This window comes from Cervus canadensis, chromosome 3 (assembly GCF_019320065.1).
Source record: "Cervus canadensis isolate Bull #8, Minnesota chromosome 3, ASM1932006v1, whole genome shotgun sequence".
In the NCBI taxonomy this organism is placed as follows: Eukaryota; Metazoa; Chordata; class Mammalia; order Artiodactyla; family Cervidae; genus Cervus; species Cervus canadensis.
Window position 1 is genome coordinate 101912506 of NC_057388.1, and position 24758 is coordinate 101937263.

Here is a 24758-nt window from a genome sequence, read left to right on the forward strand (position 1 = left end):
ACTTAAAGCTCAACATTCAGAAAACTAAGATCATGGCATCCGATCCCATCACTTCATGGCAAATGGATGGGGAAACAGTGGAAACAGTGACAGATTTTGTTTTTGGGCTCCAAAGTCACTCAAGATGGTGACTGCAGCCATGAAATTAAAAGACACTTGCTCCTTGGAAGAAAAGTTTTGACCAACCTAGACAGCATATTAAAAAGCAGAGACATTACTTTGCCCACAAAGGTCTGTCTAGTCAAAGTTATGGTTTTTCCAGCAGTCATGTGTAGATGTGAGAGTTGGACTATAAAGAAAACTGAGCACCAAAAAATTTATGCTTTTGAACTTTTGTGTTGGAGAAGACTCTTGAGAGTCCCTTGAACCTACAAGGAAATGCAACCCGTCCATCCTAATGGAAATCAGTCCTGACTATTCATTGGAAGGACTGATGCTGAAGCTGAAACTCCAATACTTTGGCCGCCTGATGGGAAGAACTGACTCATTTGAAAAGACACTGATGTTGGGAAAGACTGAAGGCAGGAGAAGGGGAGGACAGAGGATGAGATGGTTGGATGGCATTAGGGACTCAAAGGACATGAGTTTGAGTAAGCTCCAGGAGTTGGTGATGGACAGGGAAGTCTGGAGTGCTGCAGTCCATGGGGCCGCAAAGAGTCAGACATGACTGAGCGACTGAACTGAACTGAGCCACCAGGGAAACCCTAGAGGTATTTTTAAAAGAAATAATTCAGTTATAAGTTGTAATCTTACTCTGATCAGTTCCTTTCACTGTGAGTTAAAACCCTTTTCAACCTTTGGACTAACAGTGTTATGTGAGATGTCTTGGTTCTCAGGGACTAGCTATGTGAGAAATTACGAAAAACTTCTTATTTCTTAGCAGCAGGTGATCTCAGTGCTTGTGGATATTTTTCAAGGTGTTTGCAGGGATGGTCTTACTGTTTTTGTTTGCTGTGTATGGTACAAAGACCTTTCTTTCAGTGGCAGAATTAAGGACACAGGGAACAAGTCCTTGGATCTGTTTACTTCTCCATTACCTGGGAAGAAGAATGCTGTTGCCTTGACCTCTCTCTGGGGTTGTAACTGGAGCTGTTTTGTGCACGGTGGTGAGTTGGCACATTAGCTCTGAGCCCCGGGGGTGCCAAGCCAATGCTGAATAACTGATCAGGGCTGCCTGCAGCACTGTTTTCAAATGACTCAGGCTGGGGCTCATCACAGAAGAAAACTATGATTGATAAGTGCAGTCTGCTGTGGGCAGGGAAGGGTAAAGTCTACTGAATGAGCCAGGAAGTTTCCATTCCGTATATATTGACTGCCAGGGAATGGCTTGACCTTGCAGCTTCAGTTTTAATCTTCCCCAGGTATGGCGATCATTTATTATAAGTGGAATGCTTTAGACACAACTTAAATAATCTAGCTTTCCTCACCATTCCTAATGAAGTTAAATTGATTTTATTATTCCCCAATAAGATCACATTTAGACTGTTGTCATTGGTGGGTTATTCTTCTTAGCCCACATTTGAGAATAAAAACTATTATTAGGTGGTGAAGATAAAGTGGTAAATTATATTCACATTTCCTAAATTTGGGAAAGACACGTATGCCTAATGCAGAACTCTTAAACACACACATTCTCTCGCTCTTTTAAAAAATGTCCCTGTATGCATTTTACTTTACCCTTTGCTGTTATTTTTTTCAATCTAAAAAGATTTCTAGGTGTTTTTCAGTCTATAATAAAATTATCAGAGGGCATGAGTGTGTATAGACTAGGTTACAAGACAGATTGTATTTCTTGTGGATCATGATCAAAACAATTTGAAAGTCACAATTCAGACTTTATTTCCTTTATAATCACAGAGCCTTAGGGGAGAGGAGTGGTTTCTTGCTGCTTTATGGACTGGGCAGATAGCATATGTCTCAGTCACATCAAATCCATGCATGGCTTTATTTTGGTTGTTCCAAAGCTTTGGAGGCATGAGTTTGGACAGGAGTGGTAAGCCAGGTCTGTTTAAAATGCATTCCACACATACAAGATACGAAACCTTGAGCAGTTACCTTCACGAAGGCCCAGGCGATCATGGACCAATGCCCTGGAACAAGTGAAATGGCCTTAGTGCCCCGCCCAGGAGAAAACTGCTCTGTTTCCTTAGCAAAAGTTAAGGCATGAACACATATTATTCTGCCTGACCTGTGTCCAGGGGTGTGGTCCCTCCCCAGTTCCTTGAACCGCAAAGAAAACTTAACTACATTTTACACTTCAGTATACAGTGCTGCTGCTAAGTCACTTCAGTCGTGTCCGACTCTGTGTGACCCCTTAGACGACAGCCCACCAGGCTCCCCCGTCCCTGGGATTCTCCAGGCAAGAACACTGGAGTGGGTTGCCATTGCCTTCTCCAATGCATGAAAGTGAAAATTGAAAGTGAAGTCGCTCAGTCGTGTCCAACTCTTGGCGACCCCATGGACTACAGCCCACCAGGCTCCTCCGTCCACGGGATTTTCCAGCCAAGAGGACTTAGGTGCAGACAAATCCTATTTGATTCCACTTGTACAGGGTACCTAGAGTAGACAAATTCACAGAGTCGGAGTACACTGGCAGATGCCAGATGCTGAAGGCTGCTGGGTGGGGCTATTAGTGTTTCCAGGGGGCAGAGTTTCAGATTAGGAAGGTGAAAAATTCGGGAGATGTTTTATATTATGTGACCTTTACTACAATAAAAAACATTAACAATTTTTAAAACTTACATTTCACAGTCACTTGTGACTTCAGGGTTCCCACAGCCACAGCCATCTTCAGAGGTTCCCAGCCGCCCGAAGAGGAGTGATGTAGTGTTTTCACTACTCAGACCCAGGCAGCCAGAGGGCATTTTGGGGTGATCATCCCGAGTAACAAAAGCTCCCAGTCTGACTCGTGTGGAGGAGTAGCAGTGAAGTCAAAAGGGCCAAGGAGCACAGGCCACTTTGCTGGCAGAGCCTGGCTTCCTGTTTCTCTTCCGGCTGCAAGCGGGAGGTCAGGATCTGGATTAATAAGGGGGTGGCAGGAGGGGCTGCCTGGGGAGGCTCGGAAGTTCACAGGGGGCCCCCTGAGGTCTGTCTTCAGTCTCCCTGTGTCAGCGTAAGAACAGTGAGTGAGTTCTTGTTTGAATGATGTGATGTGCTCGGTCCAGCCTGACTCTCTGTGACCCCATGGACTGTAGCCCACCAGGCTCCTCTCTGTCCACGGGATTTCCCAGGCAGGAATCCTGGAGCCGGTTATCATTTCCTCCTCCAGGGGATCTTCCTGAGCCAAGGATCGAACCCGCGTCTCCTGCATTGGCAGGCGGATCCTTTGCCACTGAGCCACCAGGGAAGCAATGATGTGGTGAGGAAGCACATAAAGGGGAAATTGCACTTTGGGAGTTTTAAGGGACGAGTGAAGTGAAACCGCTCAGTCGCGTCAGACTCTTTGCGATGCCATGGACTGTAGCCTACCAGGCTCCTCAGTTTATGGAAATTTTCCAAGCAAGAGGGGTCAGATGCCTAGCTCTCCTGCAGCCTGGCAGGATCCGGAGAGGAGCCCTGTCCTGTGGGAAAGGCCTCCAGTGGGGAGTCTGGGATAAATCTCAGTGCTTTCGTTCCCCCTCACTTCAGCCAACTATATTCTTCTTGCCAAGCATCCACTTAACTATCGCTGGCAAGATTTTCAGGGTACATAGGGCACGAGTCTCTTGCAGGAAAATCTTGGAACAGTGGACATATGTTCATATTTCATAGGCTGTGAATACATCTTTAGTAATGAGTAGATGACAGCTGAGCCTGGAACGGCCAGTGAACCAGAAATCAGTAACCGGTGCTGGGAAGGTCAGGCCCTGTCCCACTGTTCCTCCCCACTTTTAGCGTCGTCCTTTGGGGTGGGCACCGTCTAGGGCAGTGGTCGGCGGGTCTTGTGTTTTCACTCAGTCGTGTCCGGCTCTGTGATCCCATGGACTACAGCCGGCCAGGCTCCTCGGTCCATGGATTCTTCAGGCGAGAGTGCTGAGTGGGTTGCCATTTCCTTCTCCACCTTTCCTGTTGGTGGCTCTCAGTTACATGAGTCAACGAAGGAGTTGGTGCTTGACTGAGCTTTCTTTTTTTTCCTTAAGCTTTTTAAATTGAAGTAGGAAGTACGGGCTTGCCTGGTGGCTCAGTGGTACAGAATCCACCTGGAGATGCAAGAGACGTGGGTTCGATCCCTGGGTCAGGCAGATCCCCTGGAGAAGGAAATGGCAACATACTCCAGTACTCTTGCCTGGAGAATCCCACGGACGGAGGAGCCTGGCGGACTACACAGTTCATAGGGTCGAGAGAGTCGGACACGACTCAGCGTGCGCGCACGGGACAGGCTCTAGCTGAGTAGCGGATTCAGTGTTTCAGGCGTCCTGCTTCAGTTTCATGTGTATTTCTTTTCTAGATTCTTGTCCATTATAGGTTATTACAAGATATTGAAATACAGTTCCCTGGGCTCTAAAGTAGGTCCTTGTTATTTTATAAGTATATAGCAGCGTACATCTGTTAATCCCCAATTCCCAGTTTATCCCCCCTCCCCGACTCCTTCCCTTTTGGTAGGTTTGCTTTGTATCCCATGCCCTCGCTGCCTCTGCGGTGGGCGAGGGGTCCGTACAGGGGCCGGAGCTCTGGGCTCTGCCTTTGTGTGGAGAGGAGGCAGAAGGTTGGAGAACCGGCTCTCCCACCGTGGCCCCACCTGTGCGAGCACTCACACCCGTGCTCTGGTCCCTTCTGCTTTCCTAGAGGGCTTCCTCGCCAGTTTTCTGCACTTTCTCTACCGTGGAACTAGTTCCTTTCCTCTGCTGGTTCTTTTTTCTCTAGCATGTGCAACGATCTTTGAAAGCAGTTTAACCTGTCCCTTCTTCCCCAAGTCTGGCAAGGTAGACAGGTGCTACCTAGAATCCTCATGTTATAGATGGGACAACAGGTCCAGAGAGATTTAAGTGTGAACACGTAGCACGGGGGCGCTAGAAAGTAACTTCCGTGACGGCTAGAGAAAGTATTCACCACCACCCCGGGTTGCTCTCGAAAATCAGGTGTGTGAAGAACTGCAGCTGGGAATCAACCTTTGAGCAGTTTTTTTTTTTGGGGGGGGTGGTGCGGTATGTAACATTGATTAAGAAAGCTTGGTCATCATAAAATACAGGTGAGAAAATGGACTGTCTTCTTGAAAAACTGACCACAGACAGGCACGTTGATAACTAAATATTTTTATTTCATATCTGGATTCAGTTTCACATGTATTTGCATAAATAATTTAAAAATGATCTCTAATGATTAACTATGCACACCTGCATGCTAGTTCAAGGGGTCCCGCTTTCATTCCCCACTCACAACACACCCCCTCACTCTGTCGTAGCACCAGAGAGGGGAGAGAGGCCGGTCTCTTTCTTTACAGCAACACTGAGTTTGCGTTACGTAAAGCAGCTGGGTGGGTTCTACTTGTTTTAAATTTTAGTAATCAGGCTAGTGATTTTTTTATTTATCATTAAAAGATAATACCCCAAGCTGTTAAGGTCAGAATCAAATGGTGCGGTTCTAGCATCCCAAGCTAGGAGGAGTTATTTTTTCAGTGAGAGGGAATCCACATGACTGAGAAAGCTAATGTTATTGTTAGACAGAAGCAAGCATTTAAGGATCGACAGGAGGAGGTACATGTGCTGGACACCACGGAACCTCAGAGCTTCCTCAGCTTCAAAATTACAAACTGTTTCCTGGGGGTACATGGCGTGATTAATGAGTAATCAGGACTGAATTTTAGAGTGAGATGATCCACGTTAACTTTCCAACTGAATCTAATAGAGCATATTTACTTTAACAAATAACGATTCCCCCCCACCCCTGTCACAGTAAAACTGGAATTTGTCATTTATAGTGTTACCTGAATGATCAAAACATGACAGTCTTTAAAACTAGTGGGCTTCCCAGGGGACAGGTTTCGAGTCCTGCCAGCCAAGGTGGACTGTTCTTCTTGAGCATGATGTTGTTGGCAAACGAGGTATGTCAGAGGCACAGCGACGGAGGTCAGCACTGGTCAGTTTTTGATGGCCATGGTCCAGAGCAGGGGATGGTCGGTCTCCACAGTCACAACACCAGATCCATCGTAGGTGTTGGAAGTGCTCACCAGTGTTCCAAAACCAAGCATCTGATGTGCTGTAAGAACATAAGAAAACAAAGGTTTGGTGACAGCCAACATCCCTCCAGTGTAGAATGACTTTGTTGAGAATTACCAAAACGTAATTAAGCACACACTTGGAATTAATAGATGATCTATAAGTGAGATTCTAAAGCTGAAAGTTTCTGTAACTTGCTGTGACCACTCCTCCTAGAGTTGGCTACAGGTTATTTATCCGTTTGGAGTATATGTCCGTCTCAACACTAAATTTCAGTTAAGTGTTTTCTTTTTCTTCTTTACCAATTGTAAGACCAACATCCATTTCTGTAATAGGTTACTTACTTCCTTGCCTGGGTGCAATTTTAATTTTTTTGATAATTCAGAATTAACATTTTAATATTTAATTAAGCTCTATAAAAAGGCAGTTTTAGTTAAGAGTATAAATGATATGGGACAGAAAGCTAATTACTTAAAAAAAAAAAAAACAGTATAGGATTTTGGTCATTTTTTCCTCATAAAGAAAGAGAAGCCAGTGTGAACAAGGCTCACTTTCTGTAAAATTACTCGGAACTCAGAGGTCAAAAAGCAGACTTTCAGGTCATTACTTAATTGTCAAAATAAAGGTTTTGGAGTTAAGTTGTATTATTAAAATGTATATATTTATAAATTACATAAATCTGTACACAAGTATATATATATATTTCCTAACAAAAGTTTGCTGAAGTTAACATGTAGGAATCCATTGGTAACCTCATTTCTCTTTGCTTATAAAAGAGCAATTCACATTATTGACATGACTTTAAATCATGACTGTCCTATCACCATGCCCTGATATCATCAGAAGAAATCAGAAAGGGAAAAATAAATGTTACGCAGAGAAATAAACAAATGTCCGGAGCTAGAAAAGGCCTCTTTTCCTTCCAACAAAGTGCAACTATGAAGTTACACAGCTTTGAAGTAAATAAAATAATTCAATTATAATGGTCACTGCCCGCTAGAGGGAGCCTGTTATCTTCCTGAGGAAATCTTGAAAAGGCAATTTAAAAATTCAGAAACAGTATTTTAGGATAATATATCATCAGTATTACCAGTTCACACAGTTTACTTATTAAAAGTCAAACTATTTCTTTTTCATAGTTGTCAACACATTTACTAATGCAAACAGGAAGTTACAAAGTGAAACTGCAGGAATGCAGAGTCAGCCTCGTGTGACTGCTGCCCTAAGAGGCAATTCAGTGGTTTTGCCTCTCCGGTAATAAAGTGTGGGAAATTCTGAAAGAGATGGGAATACCAGATCACCTGACCTGCCTCTTGAGAAACCTGTATGCAGGTCAGGAAGCAACAGTTAGAACTGGACATGGAACAACAGACTGGTTCCAAATAGGGAAAGGAGTACATCAAGGCTGTATATTGTCACCCTGCTTATTTAACTTATATGCAGAGTACATCATGAGAAACGCTGGGCTGGAAGAAGCACAAGCTGGAATCAAGATTGCCGGGAGAAATATCAATAACCTCAGAATGCAGATGACACCACCCTTATGGCAGAAAGTGAAGAGGAACTAAAAAGCCTCTTGATGAAAGTGAAAGAGGAGAGTGAAAAAGTTGGCTTAAAGCTTAACATTCAGAAAACTAAGATCATGGCATCTGGTCCCATCACCTCATGGGAAATAGATGAGGAGACAGTGGAAACAGTGTCAGACTTTATTTTTGGGGGCTCCAAAATCACTGCAGATGGTGACTGCAGCCATGAAATTAAAAGACGCTTGCTCCTTGGAAGGACAGTTATGACCAACCTAGATAGCATATTAAAAAGCAGAGACATTACTTTGCCAGCAAAGGTCCGTTTGGTCAAGGCTATGGTTTTTCCAGTGGTCATGCATGGATGTGAGAGTTGGACTGTGAAGAAAGCTGAGCACTGAAAAATTGATGCTTTTGAACTATGGTGTTGGAGAAGACTCTTGAGAGTCCCTTGGACTGCAAGGAGATCCAACCAGTCCATCCTAAAGGAGATCAGTCCTGGGTGTTCATTGGAAGGACTGATGCTGAAGCTGAAACTCCAGTACTTTGGCCACCTGATGTGAAGAGTTGACTCATTGGAAAAGACCCTGATGCTGGGAGGGGTTGGGGACAGGAGGAGAAGGGGATGACAGAGGATGAGATGGTTGGATGGCATCACTGACTCGATGGACATGAATTTGAGTAAACTCCGGGAGTTGGTGATGGACAGGGAGGCCTGGCGTGCTGCGATTCATGGGGTTGCAAAGAGTCGGACACGATTGAGCGACTGAACTGAGCTGAATCTGGAGCTTTGCTTAGATGAGGTTTCTGAATGATATGAATAAGCATGTCCATTAAATTTATAAATCCAGGCATAATTACCTATACAGAGGGTTAGGGTGATGGTTGTGGAGGGAGTCACAGGAAGTCTGTTAAGGAAAGAAGCCTTGTTCTCCTAAAGGTTGGGGAACGGTTCATACATTTCATACCATTTATTCAGAAAGGCAATTTAGGGGGCTTCAGAGGACTAGCTTTAGAGTTGGAAACTCCCCATTGAAGCACTGGGTACACACAACCCACCTGGAATCGACACAGTGCGTTTAAGATTCTGGTGACTAATTAAGTTAAAATCCTAGTTTGTATCTGGGCTCAAAGAACACGAGTACAAAATTACTTCTCTAGTTTGCTGTTGCACACACATTCCTTTCTGATTTTCTGAAGGCAGAGTAGGGACTTTGGATTATCCAGGGTAGACAACTATATTATATATATTGGTTTTTCTATGACACTGTTGCATCCTAAATAATTTTTAAATATGACTTTGCATGAAATATTTGAGTTAAGGCCATTTTTATCCAATCTTATAAATCATGTTTTCTTTTTTTGTGTGCGTGCAATGTTTAAAATTCCACCAGGATCAGTTATTAAACTACATGTTTTAGTTGGCTTTGGGTGCTATAACAAAATGCATAGGCTGAGTGGCTTAAATAGTAGACATGATTTCTCGCAATTCAGGAGCTTGGCAAGTCCCAGATCAGGGAACCAGCATGGCTGGTTCTGGAAAGACCCTTCTCCCTGGCTGGTTTACATATCTGCCTTCCTGCTGTATCCTCACACGGTGGAGAAATCTCCTACCTCTTCCTCTTTTTATAAGGGCGCTAATCCCACCATGAGGGCTAATCCCATCACGAGGGTTCTCATCTCCCAAAGGCTCCAGCTCCAAATACTGCCACATTGGGGATTATGACTTCAATATATGAATTCAAGAGGACACACACACTCAGTCCATAACAATGGTTACAATTAATGGAAAGGTTACAATGAAATTCATGTCTCCACCTCTATGAAAAGTAGAATAAACATGATAGAAAACAAAGACAAATAAACTGAAAACAGAAAATCATGAAACCCAGTTTACTCTGGATTGTTTATTTTTCAAAGAATTATGCTTTTAGACAAGACATTCAAGTCTCTTTTAGAAGAAAGAAAAATTTTGAATAAAGTATTTGAAATTAATACCGAACTCCCCTCTCCCCAAATGTTTGAGGGTCGATCATGAAATAAAATACATAAGATTGGCAGACAGATAACTTCCTGTAGACAGCAATAAAACAAATTTTTATTATTTTTTGCTCTATTTTAAGATAATTGACATATAATACCATATAAATTTAAGATGTATAGCACATATAATGACCTACGCATATAGAATGAAATGATTTACAAAATTAGTTAACACCCATTACTTTATATAATTACCCTTTTTCCCTTGTGATGAGAACTTTATAATGTCTGTTCTCTTACCACCTTTCAAATGCACCACACAGCATTGGCAGGGATTCTCACCATATTGTACATTATAGAGCCAGTACTTGTTTATCTTTTAACTGGAAGTCTGTATCTTCTGACCCCTTTCATCTCATTCTCTCTACTCCCTGCCTCTGGCAACCACAAATTTGATATTTTTCTATGAATTTGAGTCTTTCAGATACCATGTATAAGAGAGGTCATACAGTATTTATCTTTCTTATCTCACTTAGCATAATACCCTCAAGGTCTGTTCATACTGTTGCAAATGGCAAGGTTTCCTTTTTACGGCTGAACAGTACTCCACTGTCTATACACCACATTTTCTTTATCTGTCTGTTGATGGAAACTTAGGTTGTTTCCACATCTTAGCTATTGTAAGTAATGCTGTAATGAAGATAGGAGTGCCATTATCTTTGGACGTAGGGATTTTGCTTCCTTTGGATATACACCCAGAAGTGGGATTGTTGGTAATATGGTAGATTTATGTTTAATTTTGAGAAACCTCCATACTGTTTTCCATGGTGGCTGTACCAATTTACATTCCCACTAACAGCACACAAATGTTCCTCTCTCTCCATGTCCTCTCCAGAATTTGTTCTCTCGTCTTTTTGATGACAGCCAGTCCGATAGGCATAAGGTGATAACTTAGAGTGGTTTTTAGTTAATTTTCCTGATTAGTGATGCAAACTACCCCTTTCATATGTCTATTGGCCCTCCGTATGTCTTCTTGGAAAAATGTTTATTCAGGTCCTTTGACCATTGGTTTTTTCAGTTCTAGGAGTTCTTTCTATATTTTGAATATTAACCCCTTCTCAGTATGATTTGCAAATAGCTAATCCCATTGCTTTGGTTGTCTTTTTGTTTTGTATTTTGCTGTGCAGAAGCTTTTTCGTTTTTTTATTTGCTGCTTGTGCTTTTAATTTGCTGCTTGTTTTTTAATTTGCTGCTTGTGCTTTAGATACCATATGCAAAAATCATTGCCGAGACCCATGTCAGGAAGCATTATTCCTGTTTTCTTCCAGGAGTTTTACAGTTTTATTTAATGTCTTAATCCTTTACTAGTTAATTTTTGGTGAGTGATGTAAAAATAGGGATCTAATTTCACTCTTTTACATGTGAGTATCCAATTTCCCAGTACCATTTATTACAGTTTTCCTCCATTGAGTATTCTTGGCTCTCTTTTTGTGTTAGCACACTGTATATGCATTGGTTCTCAATCCTGCTTCAGTGGTTTATGTATCTGTTCTTATACCAGTAGAGTGACGCTTTTATTGCTTCCCTGGCGGTTCAGACGGTAAAGAATCCGTCTGCAATGCAGGAGACCTGTTCGATCCCTGGGTTGGGAAGATCCCCTGGAGGAGGGCATGGCAACCCACTCCAGTGTTCTCACCTGGAGAATCCCCATGAACAGAGGAGCCTGGCAGGCTGCTGTCCACGGGGTCGCAAAGAGTTGAACACTGAGTGACTGAGCACAATGCTTTTATTTTTCTATCTTTACATAGGCTGGTTTGAACTCAGGAACTGTGATGCCTCCAGCAGTGTTGTTTTTTTCTCAGTATTGATTTGGCTGTTCAGGGGTTTTTGTAGTTTCATATGAATTTTAGGATTTTTTTTTTTCTTCTGTAAAAATGCCATTGGAATCTTGACGGGGATTGAATCTACAGGTGGCTTTAAGTGGTACAGATATTTTAACAATATTCTTTCAATTTATGAGCATGGAGTGTCTTTTCATTTATTTTACTCTTCAATTTCTTTCATCAATGTATTATAGTTTTCAATGCAGAGATCTTTCATCGCCTTGGTTAAATTTATTGCTAAGTATTTTACTGTTCTTGATACTATTGTAAATGAGAGTTTTTCCCCAGATAATTCATTGTTAGTATATAGAAATATTTTTGATTTATGTATCTTGAATTTCATATCCTGCAACTTTACTGAAGTCACTGACCTAACAGTTTTTTGATTGTTTAGGCTTTTTTATACATAAAATCATGTCATTTACAAACAAATTTATGTTTTCCTGTCCAATTTGGAAGACTTTTATTTTTCTTGCCTGATTTCTCTGGTTTGGACTTCCAGTGCTATGTTGACTAGAAGTGATGAGTGGGCATCCTTGTCTTGTTCCTGATCTTAGAGGAAAAGTCCTCAGTCTTTCACCTTTGAGTATGGTGTTAGGTGGGGCTTGATATATATGGCCTTCCTTTATATACTGAGGTGCATCTCTTTCCTCTAGCTAGTTTGTTGAGACTTTTTATCATGAATGGATGTTAAATTATGTTGAAACTTTTCCTGCATCTATTGAGATAATCACATGATTTTTATCTTTCATTCTGTTAGTGTGACATATCAGAGAAGGCAATGGCACCTCACTCCAGTACTTTTGCCTGGAAAATCCCATGGACAGAGAAGCCTGGTAGGCTGTAGTCCATGGGGTTGGTAAGAGTCGGACACGACTGAGGGACTTCACTTTCACTTTTCACTTTCATGCCTTGGAGAAGGAAATCGCAACCCACTCCAGTGTTCCTGCCTGGAGAATCCCAGGGACGGGGGAGCCTGGTGGGCTGCCGTCTATGGGGTCGCACAGAGCTGGACACGACTGAAGTGATTTAGCAGCAGCAGCAGTGTGACATATAGAATTTATTGGTATGCATATGTTGAGCTATTCTTGCATCCGGGAATGAATCCTGCTTGGCCATGGTGTATGATCCTTTTAATGTGCTGCTGAATTGGGTTTGTTGTTTTGTTGAAAATTTTGCACCTATGTTTATCAGGGATATTGGTCTGTAGTTTTGTTTTTTTGAGGTGTCCTTATCTGGTTTTGGTGTCAGGGAAATGCTAGCCTTGTGACATGAGTTTGAAAATGTTCTCTCTTCTTCAATATTTGTGGATATTTTGAGGATTGGTGTTAATTATTCTTCAAATGTTTGGTAAAATTTATCAGTGAGAAGACATCTGGTCCTGGACTTTTCTTTTTCAGGAGATTTTTGATTACTGATTCAATACTCTCCTAATAATTGGTTTGTTCAGATTTTCTATTTCTTCCTAATTGAGTCATGAGAGGTTCTGTGTATCTAGTAATTTATCTACTGTTTTTGTTGTTGGTGTATTGTTGGTCACTGAAGCTTCTTTATGAACCTTTGTATTTCTATATTATCAGGAAATCTCTCTCTTCCCCTTGTTTGTCTCAATAAACAAATATTTATTTTTTCAAAGAGCCAGACCTTAGTTTTATTAATTTTTTCCCTATTGGTTTTCTGGGCTCTTTCATTTTTTAATGCTTTAAACTCTATTTCCTTTTCTGCCTAACTTTAGGCTAAGTTTGTTCTTCATATTCTTGAGGTGTAAAAGGTTATTTGAGATCTATTTTCTTGAGGTATACATTTATAGATATAAACTTTCCTCTGATACCTACTTTTGCTGTACCTCATAGGTCTGTATGTTTGGTTCTATTTTCATTTGTCTCAAGACACTTTTTCTCATTTAATTTCATCTTTGATCTATTGGTTTTCTAGGACAGTGTTAAGTATTTAACTTCCATGTATTCACAAGTTTTCTAGTTTTCCTTCTGTTATGATTTCCAGTTTCATACCATTGTGGTCAGAGAAGATATTTGGTAAGATTTCAGTCTTTGTGAATTTGCTAAAACTTGTTTTGTGGCCTAACATATGATCATGCTAGATAATGTTCTGAGTGCACTTGAGAAGAATGTGTATCCTGCTGTTATTAGACACAATATTCTGCGTATATCTGTTACAACTTAGTCAAGTGTTCAAATCCATCATTTCCTTACTGATTTTCTGTCTAGATGATCTGTCTTTGTGACCCCATGGACTATACAGTCCATGGAATTCTCCAGGCCAGAATACTGGAGTGGGTAGCTTTTCCCTTCTCCAGGGAATTTTCCCAACCCAGGGATCAAACCCAGGTCTCCCACATCACAGGTGGATTCTTTACCAGCTGAGCCACCAGGAAGTCCCCATTATTGAGCATGGGGTATCAAAGTCCCCAACTATTTGTTGTTGTTTATTCCTCCTCGTAGTTCTGTTAATGTTTGTTTTATATAGTTATGTGCTCTAATATTGGGTGGGTGCCTAAATATTTATAATTGGTGTATCTTCTTGATGGACTGACCCCTTTATTGTTATATAGTGACATTCTTTTTATCATTTTTAACTTCAGTTGCTCAGTTGTGTCTGATTCTTTGTGACCCCATGGGCTGCAGCATGCCAGGCTTCCCTGTCCATCACCAACTCCTGGTGCTAACTCACACTCATGTGCATTGAGTTGGTGATGCCATCCAACCGTCTCATCCTTCTCCTCCTGCCTTCAATCCTTCCCAGCATCAGGGTCTTTTCCAGTGAGTCAGTACTTTGCATCAGGTGGTCAAAGTATTGGAGCTTCAGCTTCAACATCAGTCCTTCCAATGAATATTCAGGGTTGATTTCCTTTAGGATTGACTGGTTTGATCTTCTTGCAATCCAAAGGACTTTCAAGAGTTTTCTCCAACACCACAGTTCAAAAGCATCAATTCTTCGGTGCTCAGCTTTCTTTATAGTCCAACTCTCACATCCATACATGACTACTGGAAAAACCTTGACTAGACAGACCTTTGCTGGCAAAGTGATGTTTCTGCTTTTTAAAATGCTGTCTAGGTTGGTCATGGCTTTTCTTCCAAGGAGCAAGCATCTTTTAATTTCATGGCTGGAGTCACCATCTGCAGTGATTTTGGAGCCCCCCAAAATAAATTCTCACTGTTACCATTATTTCCCCATCTATGTGCCATGAAGTGATGGAACCAGATGCCATGATCTTAGTTTTCTGAATGTTGAGCTTTAAGCCAAGTTTTTCACTCTCCTCTTTCACTTTCATCAAGAAGCTCTTTAGTTCGTCTTCATTTTCTGCCATAGGATGGTGTCATCTGCCTATCTGAGGTTATTGATATTTCTCCTGGCAATCTTGATCCCAGCTTATGCTTCATCCAGTCTGGCATTCTGCATAATGTACTCTGCATATGAAATTAAAAGACGCTTACTTCTTGGAAGGAAAGTTATGACCAACCTAGACAGCATATTGAAAAGCAGAGACATTACTTTGTCAACAAAGGTCTGTCTAGTCAAGGCTATGGTTTTTCCAGTGGTCATGTATGGATGTGAGAGTTGGACTATAAAGAAAGCTGAGTGCTGAAGAATTGATGCTTTTGAACTGTGGTGCTGGAGAAGACTCTTTAGAGTCCCTTGGACTGCAAGGAGATCCAATCAGTCCATCCTAAAGGAAATCAGTCCTGGGTGTTCATTGGAAGGACTGATGTTGAAGTTGAAACTCCAATACTTTGGCCACCTGATGCGAAGCGCTGACTCATCTGAAAAGACCCTGATGCTGGGAAAGATTGAGGGCAGGAGGAGAAGGGGACGACAGAGGATGAGACAGTTGGATGGCATCACTGGCTCAATGGACATGGGTTTGGGTGAACTCCGGGAGTTGATGATGGAGAGGGAGGCCTGGCATGCTGCGGTTGATGGGGTCGCAAAGAGTCAGACACGACTGAGCGACCGAACTGAACCCTGCATATGAGTTAAATAATCAGTTGACAATATACAGCCTTGACGTACTCCTTTCCTGATTTGGAACCAGTCTGTCTAGTTCTAACTGTAGTTTCTTGACCCGCATACAGATTTCTCAAGAGGCAGGTCAGGTGGTCTAGTATTCCCATCTCTTGAAGAATTTTCCACAGTTTGTTGTGATCCACACAGTTAAAGGCTTTGGCGTAGTCAATAAAGCAGAAGTTTTTCTGGAACTCTCTTGCTTTTTCAATGATCCAATGGATGTTGGCAATTGATCTCTAGTTCCTCTGCTTTTTCTAAATCCAGCTTGAACATCTGGAAGTTCACGGGTCATGTACTATTGAAGCCTGGCTTGGAGAATTTTGAGCATTACTTTGCTAGCGTGTGAGATGAGTGCAATTGTGCGGTTGTTTGAACATTCTTTGGTATTGCCTTTCTTTGGGACTGGAATGAAAACTGACCTTTTCCAGTCCTGTGGCCCCTGCTGAATTGTCCAAATTTGCTGGCATATTGAGTGCAGCACTTGCACAACATCATCTTTTAGGATTTAAAATAGCTCAAAGGGAATTAGCTTAAGTGTCTGTTTTTCCTGATATGAGTATGGCTACTGTTGCAGTGGAAAGGAAAAATGAGGAATGAAGTTTTATTCTTTCCCTTTCTTGAGAACAAAGAAGATAAACAGAACAGTGAGCAAGGCCTGAACATTCGTAGTTTTTTGTTTTTACTTTAACTGCTCCTAACTCTGAATGTCTATAACTAAGTTTGCTTTTCTGTCCCTTAACTCTGTATGAGCTATACATTTCACACCTATTATTCTTTGACTCTATGCCAAATACATCCTGTAACTGGTGCTCATCTTTAGAGCAGTCTCTTGTCTTGTAGTTGCCCATCAGAAAGAAGGCTGCAGAGCCACAGAATCGTCAGACTCAGTTACTGGGTTACTGACACCGGTCTATGACTGGTTTTGAAACAATGCAAGAGGAAGACGACAAGATCCAAACACCTTTGTTCCTCATCACCGACTCCTGACGGCAAGCCTTTATCTTATATAAGCCCCTAGATTCCTCATGGAGCGGGAAGCACATTTCTTGAGGGAAAAGCCTACTGTGTTCCCCTCTCTGCCTGCTGAGAATTAAAGGCACCTGCTCCGTATTGTTTATTCGGCTTCAGTGGGTAGAAAAAGCCAAATTTGGGGGCAGCAATGCTACCTTTCTTTTCTTGGTTATCATTTGCTTGAAATACCTTTTTCCATCCTTTCAGTCTCAGTCTGTGTTTTTAAAGTGAACATTTTTTCAGGCAGTATATTTTTTTATTTTGCTTTTTAAGTCAGTCAGCCAATTCTGTGTCTTTGATTGAAGAATTTTATCCCTTATGGTTAAAGTACTTATTGCTGGAGGACTTACCACTGCCATTTTGTTATTTTGCTGTTTTGTAGCTCTGATGTTCCTTGCTGCTTATCCTGCTGCCTTTTTTTGTGATGATGACTTAACTGTACTGGTGTACTTTCACTTTTTCATGATCTTTTGTGTAACAAGTTTTTCCTCTGTGGTTACCATGAGCCTTATATAAACCATCTTACAATTATGATATCCTATTTTAAGCTGATGACAACTTAACTTCAATAGCATTTCTGCAATTACAATTTACTTCTTCCTCTGTTACAATTTACATTTTTGTATTGTGTATACAGTAACAACTATAGAAGTTACGGCTTAATATTTTTTAAAAACTTTTAAACCAGAGCTGTAAGAGAATTATGTGCCACTATTACCATATTAAATAATCTGACTTTGATTATTTACCAATACTGGGAAGTTATATACCTGTGTTCATCTGATTTTTATGATGTAAATGAGCATTATTTTATTTCTGTGTGAAGAACTCCCTTTAGCATTTCTTGTAAGACAGGCCTAGTGGTGATAAACTCATTCAGCTTTTGTTTGTTCAGGCAATTATGCCTTCATTTCTGAAGGACAGCTTTGCCAAGTATAGAATTGTTGACAGATTTTTTTTCTTCCAATATTTTGAATATATTATCCCATTCTCTCTTGGCCTGAAAAATTTCTTTTGAGAAATCTGCCTGTTATGGGAATTCCCTTAAATGCAATGTGTTGCTTTCTCATGCTGCTTTGAAAGTTCTAAAAGTCAACAACAAAAAAGACTTATTTGGGTCCCTCTGTTGATATTTGGTGTCCTTTGGGCCTCATGAATCTAAATGTCCATTTCTTTCCTTATTTTTCAGCAAGTATTGCTTTCTATGGGCTTCCTTGGTGGCTCAGATGCTAAAGAATCTGCCTGCAGTGTGGGAGACCTGGGTTTGATCCCTGGGTTGGGAATATCCCCTGGAGGAGGGCATGGTAACTCACTTCGGTATTCTGGCCTGGAGAACCCCCATGGACAGAGGAGCCTGGTGGGCTACAGTCCGTGGGTTTGCAAACAGCCGGACTTGACTGAGCAGCTGAGCACAACACACATTGCTTTTATGTATTTTCTGCCCCTGTATCCTCCTGGGGTGCACGTAATACAGACGTTGTTTCTTCTGACGGTGTCCTGTCAGTCACATAGGCTTTCTTCAGCTCTTTTCCTCTGATGGGATAATTTCAAATGCCCTGTCATTGCTTCTCTCTACTGCATGGTCAATTCTGATTTTAAAGGTCTCTACTGAATTTTTCGGGCTCAGTCATTATATTCTTTAGATTGAGGACTTCTGTATGGTTTATTTTTGATGGTTCCTATTTTTTGTTGATCTCATTTTGTTCATGCAGTATTCCCCCCCCGCCCCGATTTCATTAAGTTATCTGTCTTCTTACAGTTCACTAAACTTAAGAGGATCATTCTGAATTCTTTGAATTTCGTGGATTTCCATTTCTTTAGGGTCCTTTTTTTGGCATTTTATTACAATAGATTCCACTGGTACTATTATGTTTACCTGATTTTTCCTGATCCCTGGTTTCTTACACTGGTATCTGCACATGTGAGTAAACAGTCTCTTCTAGACTTAACAGGTTACATTTGGCAGAGACAGTCCTTCCAGTCAGCTCAGCTTGGGATTGTGGAGATGTGACCTGGTAGACCTCTTGGGCTGGTGGGGCTTGCCATCAGGGTGGTCTTTGTGGGCAAGGCATGCCTGAGCTCTGAAGTGGTAGGGTGTATACGATGGCTGGACAGGACTGCTGGCTTGGTTCTCTGGCTAAGTGAGGCTTTTGGAGGGGGTTCTGTGGTTGCCTGGGTTCTCTGGTTGGGCTGCCTGGATGGTCAGGACTGGGTACTGTACTTGTCAGCAGCCGTGGTTATGAATTAGCTTGCCTGCTTGACCTGGACAGCCGAATGGACCCCAGAGTTAGCACAGCCCACTGTTTAAGGACCTAAATTGTGCACCAGATTCTCTGGCCAGACACAGTTGCTGGTTTTGCAGTGCAGATGGTGAGACCCACGGGTTCTGTTCTCTGCTCAAGTACCACTGTAAGTGGGGCTGCAGGATGGGCTCCACAGTTTCCCACGTAAAGAGGATGCTTCAGCCTCACCCTTGCGTTCTAGGATTGTCACAAGTGTCTTGTCTGTGGACAGTTGTTAGGGCTTCCTGTGAAGGCGACCAAAGTGGGGAATGACCTATGTTTCCATCTTCATGATGTCACTCCTTCACAGATTACTTTTTCATTTCTATCCCAGAAGACTGGCTGGCTGAACATTTAATTTCAATTCAACATTTAAAACATTCAAATTCAAAATTTTTTCCATTTTTGTTTGTACAGAGCATAGAGGACCTAAATATAGTTGTTCTAAGACAATCAGTCAGCCTGTTTTTAACTGTAGACAAAAAATAAAAGTGATAGCTATATTTGAAACCATAAGCAACAACGTAATGTGTGATAAACATAACCTAAAATTGCTTGCTTTGTTTGAATATAAAAGTTGTGTCTTATCTATTTGCTTCAAAGACATCACCGTCAATTGTTTTAAGGAAAAACCGTAGTCTAATGATAATAAGAATATTGGCTTGTGGGGACTGGTTAAATTCCTCTTCCAATGAAATTTACTGTGAATTATATTATGGAAAACGAGGCATAGTCTGACTTTGAGGTTTTCATAGTCTGACTTTTGAGACTTTCATGTTTTAGAGAAATAGAACTTAGAAATATGGGAAACATTAACATTTTCATCCATTATCTCAAGCTTTTCTTTCCCAGAGCAAAGGATGAGAACTAGGCACTTAATATTCTGTTGCTCTCAGTGATGTCCCACAGCTTTTCTCCAAAGCTGCAAAGACTAAAGACTGCAAAGCCGAGGTTGGCAAATTGGCAGAATTAAAATATTCAACTCTTTTCCTGTCAGCTGGAGGGAAGGAGGGCCATTTGCCCTGGATTCCAGCCCACCTTACTTCTGTAAGTAACAGAGTGAGGCTGTGTTCTTCTGAAGTGGGTGAGTGAGTGCGTGCTAGTCACTTTAATCACGTCCAACTCTTTGCAACCCTATGGACTGTAGCCCGTCAGGTTCCTCTATCCATTGGATTCTCCAGGCCAGAATACTGGAGTGGGTTGCCCCAGGGATCAAACCGCATCTCTTGCATTGAAGGCAGATTCTTTACCGCTGAGCCGCTTGGGGAAGCCCCTCTAAAGTGGGTGACAGTCTGTAAAGGAGTCCTTTGGAGGCCTCTGATGCACTCAAGCATAGGAAAGCAAGAGCGGGAAGCACTTGATCCCTCTGCATCTGTGTGACTGTTCTGCTTAGATGCCACCAAGGAGGCATCTCGCTGTCAAAAACTTATGAGCCCCTTCATAATGTTAGTAGGTCAGACCTAGGATTAAACCTTGGCTCTCCCACTCTCTAGTTCTATGAACTTTGTTATTTAACTTTCCAACTTCAGTTTCCTCATATGCAAAGTGTGGATAATCATGTCTACCTCATAGAGAAGCTGTACAGATTACAGTCAAAATTCTAACACATAATAAATATTCAAGAAATTTTCATCCCTTTTGCTTTCCCCTGTTACTCTGCCAATAAGATCAGAATTTCCTCTCCTACCTTAACAGTCTCTTAAAATAAAAAAAAAAAAAGATATCATAATTTGAACATTTAGCAAATGCCTTAATTCAGTTACTACTTTATAGCCAGCTGATAGACAGAATGAGATAAATTCTGCCAGGCTAGGCTATGTGTGGTACTTAAAATAGTTTCAGGTGTCGCCTGCATACATGTATAAACTTATGTGTTTGACTTGTAATCACGAAGGTTACAGACCCTGTCCTGGCACTAAGGAAACAGACGTGAATGTGTATGCCTTCAAGGACTTTACACTTTAGTAAAAGGTAAAGATGTGTATATAGTCTGATTCAGGAGATAGGGTGGAAGCGTGAGGCAGGAGCTAATGAAGTTGGAGCCAAAATAGGTTGTATATTCTAATGGGAGGCCACAGACTCCCATCCCCCAGAAGCCTGGCTTCCCCTAAATCTGTAAGTTTAAGAAATTATTAAAACGGTAATGCAAACATATCTAAAATCCAATAAAACTGAGGGAGTAAAAGAGAAGGAAGTGAACAAGCGTTGTCTGGGAGATGCTTGGCAAAGAAGTGGTACTTCGGATGAAGTAATTCTCCTTCATTCAGGACGCTATTGGACCACTTACTGTGTTCAAGGTACAGCAGGTTTTTATCTGCAATTTACAGATGAGGAGAATGAAGCTCAAGAGGTTAAAGCCACAGGCTGTGATGATCATAAAAGTTGTTAGACACATGTTACTAAGGGAGGTTAAAGCAGTACTTTGAAGAGCTCTTAAAAAAAGAAGCGATGCTGGTCTGTTTCCCTGAACTGCAGAACTGTCAGCAGCCTGACAGAGCAGGCTAAGTGGGTGACTTAGTGAGACCGATAAAACCACTTTCAAGACTTAAAGGAATATTGTCTCTTCCATACAGACACATGTTTAATGAACCTATTATGATGAATCTCTAGGTTCCCTACCATTCTGGAATATTAGGTTAAGTTCTAGCTAGGAGTTAATTAGACTTACTGGACATCATTAACTATTTCAGACATAATGGAACCACTGTATGCTCTATATCCATCAATTATTCTCTGAAGATGCTCAGCCTATTTAGAGTAATGGCTGTACATTAAGAAAATGTCACTCAGGTTTCGTTAGCAGAAAAGCAAACCATCTGCCTCTAAAACCAATTCTCTGTGATTGGTCTTTACATTTTTAATTTTTTGAACTACAGATTTTAAAAATGTCTTTATGTATATAGGTGAGACAGACTTTCTATTTAAAATTGCTAATTTACATTTTAAAATAGGAACTCTGAGTAGGAATATTATTAAAAATAAAACAGCATTTATATTTTGCTGTTATAAAATAGCATTTATATTATGGTGGTTCTTGAAAATTTTCAAAAATTAAATTGATATATTGCTTTTTCATTTTTTTGAAGGCAGAAAGTCAGACTGTTTCTAGTTTTGATGTGTAGAGTACATGAAACTTCTACTCTCTTAGCAAGTTTCAAATATTCAGCTCACTATGCATTATTAACTGTAGTCACTATGCTGTATTATCACATCCCCATGACTTACGATCACTTTCACACACTTCTCCCATCCTTTCACCCCACCCCACACCCCCACTTCTGGCAATCACTAGTATGCTCTTTGTATCTATAAGACTGGTTTTTATTGAATATTTTAGATTCCACATATAAATCAGATCACCCTGTATTTCTTTCTCTGTCTGATGTATTTCACTTAGCATAATGCCCTCAAGGTCCATCCATGTTGCTACAAATGGCAAGATTTCCTTCTTTTTATGGCTGAATAATATTCCTCTGTGTGTGTATAAAATCTCACATTTTCTTTCTCCATTTATCCATTGACAGGCACAAAGTCCTTAAAGTTATTTCCATGCCTTGACTATTGCAAATAATGCTGCAGCGAACATGAGGGCAAAGACAGCCTTTCAAGTTGGTGTTTTCCTTTTCTTTGGATTAAATACCCAGAAGTGGGACTGCTGGGCTAGATAAAAGTTCTATTCTCAATCTTTTGAGGAACCTCAATACTGCTTTCCATAGTGGCTGCACCAATTTACATTCTCACCACAATGCACAAGGGTTCCCTTTTCTCTACAGCCTCAGCAACACTTGCTATCTTTTTTGATAAGAAGAGAAGTCCAACAGGTGTGAGGTGAATATAACTGACTGTGGCTTTGATTTGCATTTCCCTGATGATTAGTGAGGTTGAGAACATTCTCATGTACCAGTTGGCCACCTGTATGTATGTCTCCTATGGAAAAAAGGCTTTTCAGATCCCCTGCCCATTTTTTAATTGGATTGTTTGGATTTTTACTATTGAGTTGTATGAGTTCTTTATATATTTTAGACATTAGTACCGTATCTATGATTGGCAAATATTTTCTCCCTTTTAGTAGGTTGAGTTTTCATTTTGTTAATGGTTTCCTCCACAGAAGATGGCTTCCTTTCCTGCACAGAGGCTTTTTATAGTTTAGTGTAGTCCCATTTATTATTTTTTGCTTCTGTTATCTTTGCTTCTGGTGTCAAATCCAAAAAAATCACTGCCAAGTAAATGGCAAGGCACTTTTTCTGTACATTTTCTTCTTGGAGTTTTATGGGTTCAGGTCTTATGTTAAAACCTTTAATCCATTTTCAGTTCATTTTTATGTATGGTGTAAGATAGAGGTCCAGTTTCATTCTTTTGCATGTGGCCATCTACTTTTCCTTATAGCATTTCTTTCTCCATTGTATTCTTGGCTTTATTGTCAAAAATTAGTTGACCATATTTGCATGGGTTTATTTCTGGGGCTGTTTGGGTCCACTGATCTGTGTGTCTTCTTTTATGCCAATATCATACTGTTTGATTATTATAGCTTTGTTATATAGATCAGGAAACATGAATGCCCTGGCTATGTTAAGACTGCTCTGGCAAATGGTGGTCTTTTGTGGTTCCATAGAAGTTATATGATTGTTTGTTCTATGGCTGGGAAAAATGCCCCTGGAATTTTGATAGGGACTGCAATGAATCTGCAGATTGTTCTGAGTAGTATCGACATTTTAACAATAATAATTCTAGTAATGGGACGTCTTTCCATTTATTTTGTTGCTGTTGTTCATCACTCAGTCCTGTCTGACTCCTTGTGAGCCCATGGGCTGCAGCACGCCAGGCTTCCCTGTCCTTCACCATCTCCCGGAGCTGGCTCAAACTCATGTCCATTGAGTTGGTGATGCCATCCAACCATCTCCTCCTCTGTCGTGCCCTTCCATTTATTTTAGTCTTATTCAATTTCTTCTAACTATGTCTTACAGTTTTCAGTGTGGAGATCCTTCACCTCCTGGGTTAAATTTATTTAGGCATTTAATATCTATGTATTCTTTTCGATGAAATTGTAAATGAAATTTTTTTAGTTCCTCTTTCTGATAATTCATTATTAGTACATTGAAGCACAACAAATGTTTGTATTGATTTTTTTGTATCCTACAATTTCACTGAATTCACTTATTGGTTCAAACAGGTTTTCGGTGAAGTTGTTAGGGTTTTCTCTATGCAATGTCATGTAATTTGCAAACAGTAACAATTTCACTTTTTCTTTTCCAATTTAGATGCCTTTTATTTCTTTTTCTTGCCTAATTGTTCTGGCTAGGACTTCCAATACTATGTTGATAAAAGTGGTGAAAGTTGGCTATTTTACATGCATTTAATTCAATATACAAACAAATTATCATTTTAATACATCACCAACATAAAAAATAATTATTGAGATTTTTTTACTTTATCATATTAAGTCTCTGAAATCTGGTATGTAATATATTTACACTTACAGCATATCTTAATTTGGACAAGTCACATTTGAAGTGTTCAAGAGCCAAAGGTAGCTAGTGGTTACCATATTGATTAGACAGTACAGCTCTAGGTTATTTAAACAGAAACCATACTTAAGATTAAACTATCTGTTTTTCCAGAGGAACATTATCTTTTGGATTAATTATACAGATACTGATTTTCATTTCACCTGCATAAAGGGACTTTTACATTCAAAGTAAGCATATCAAATCCATTTGAAATGACTTCCTCTTATTATAGGAATGAATCAAGAAACACTCAGATACTTAACATATGCTCAGCAGTGAGAAAGACTGAGTCTTCTGCCCTTCGGGATGAAGGTTTAAAAATATGTAGCAGAAATGAAAAACAAACTGAAAATGCAAACCTAACTTAAAATCAGCAGCAGAATGTATGTGTGTGTGTGTAGTCGCTCGG

The 24758-nt window shown here is 40.6% G+C and overlaps 1 protein-coding gene across 1 annotated transcript in view; it reads right to left on the bottom strand.

The window, feature by feature from the left end:
- Nucleotides 1-5215: 5215 nt before the first annotated feature.
- The window catches only part of TPK1 (thiamin pyrophosphokinase 1), a 354923-nt gene continuing 335380 nt past the window's right edge, over nucleotides 5216-24758 (bottom strand). The window contains exon 9 of the mRNA XM_043463952.1: nucleotides 5216-6174. Coding sequence (XP_043319887.1) covers nucleotides 6056-6174 — 119 coding nt within the window. The 3' untranslated portion in view covers nucleotides 5216-6055. The remainder of the gene's footprint in view (nucleotides 6175-24758) is intronic.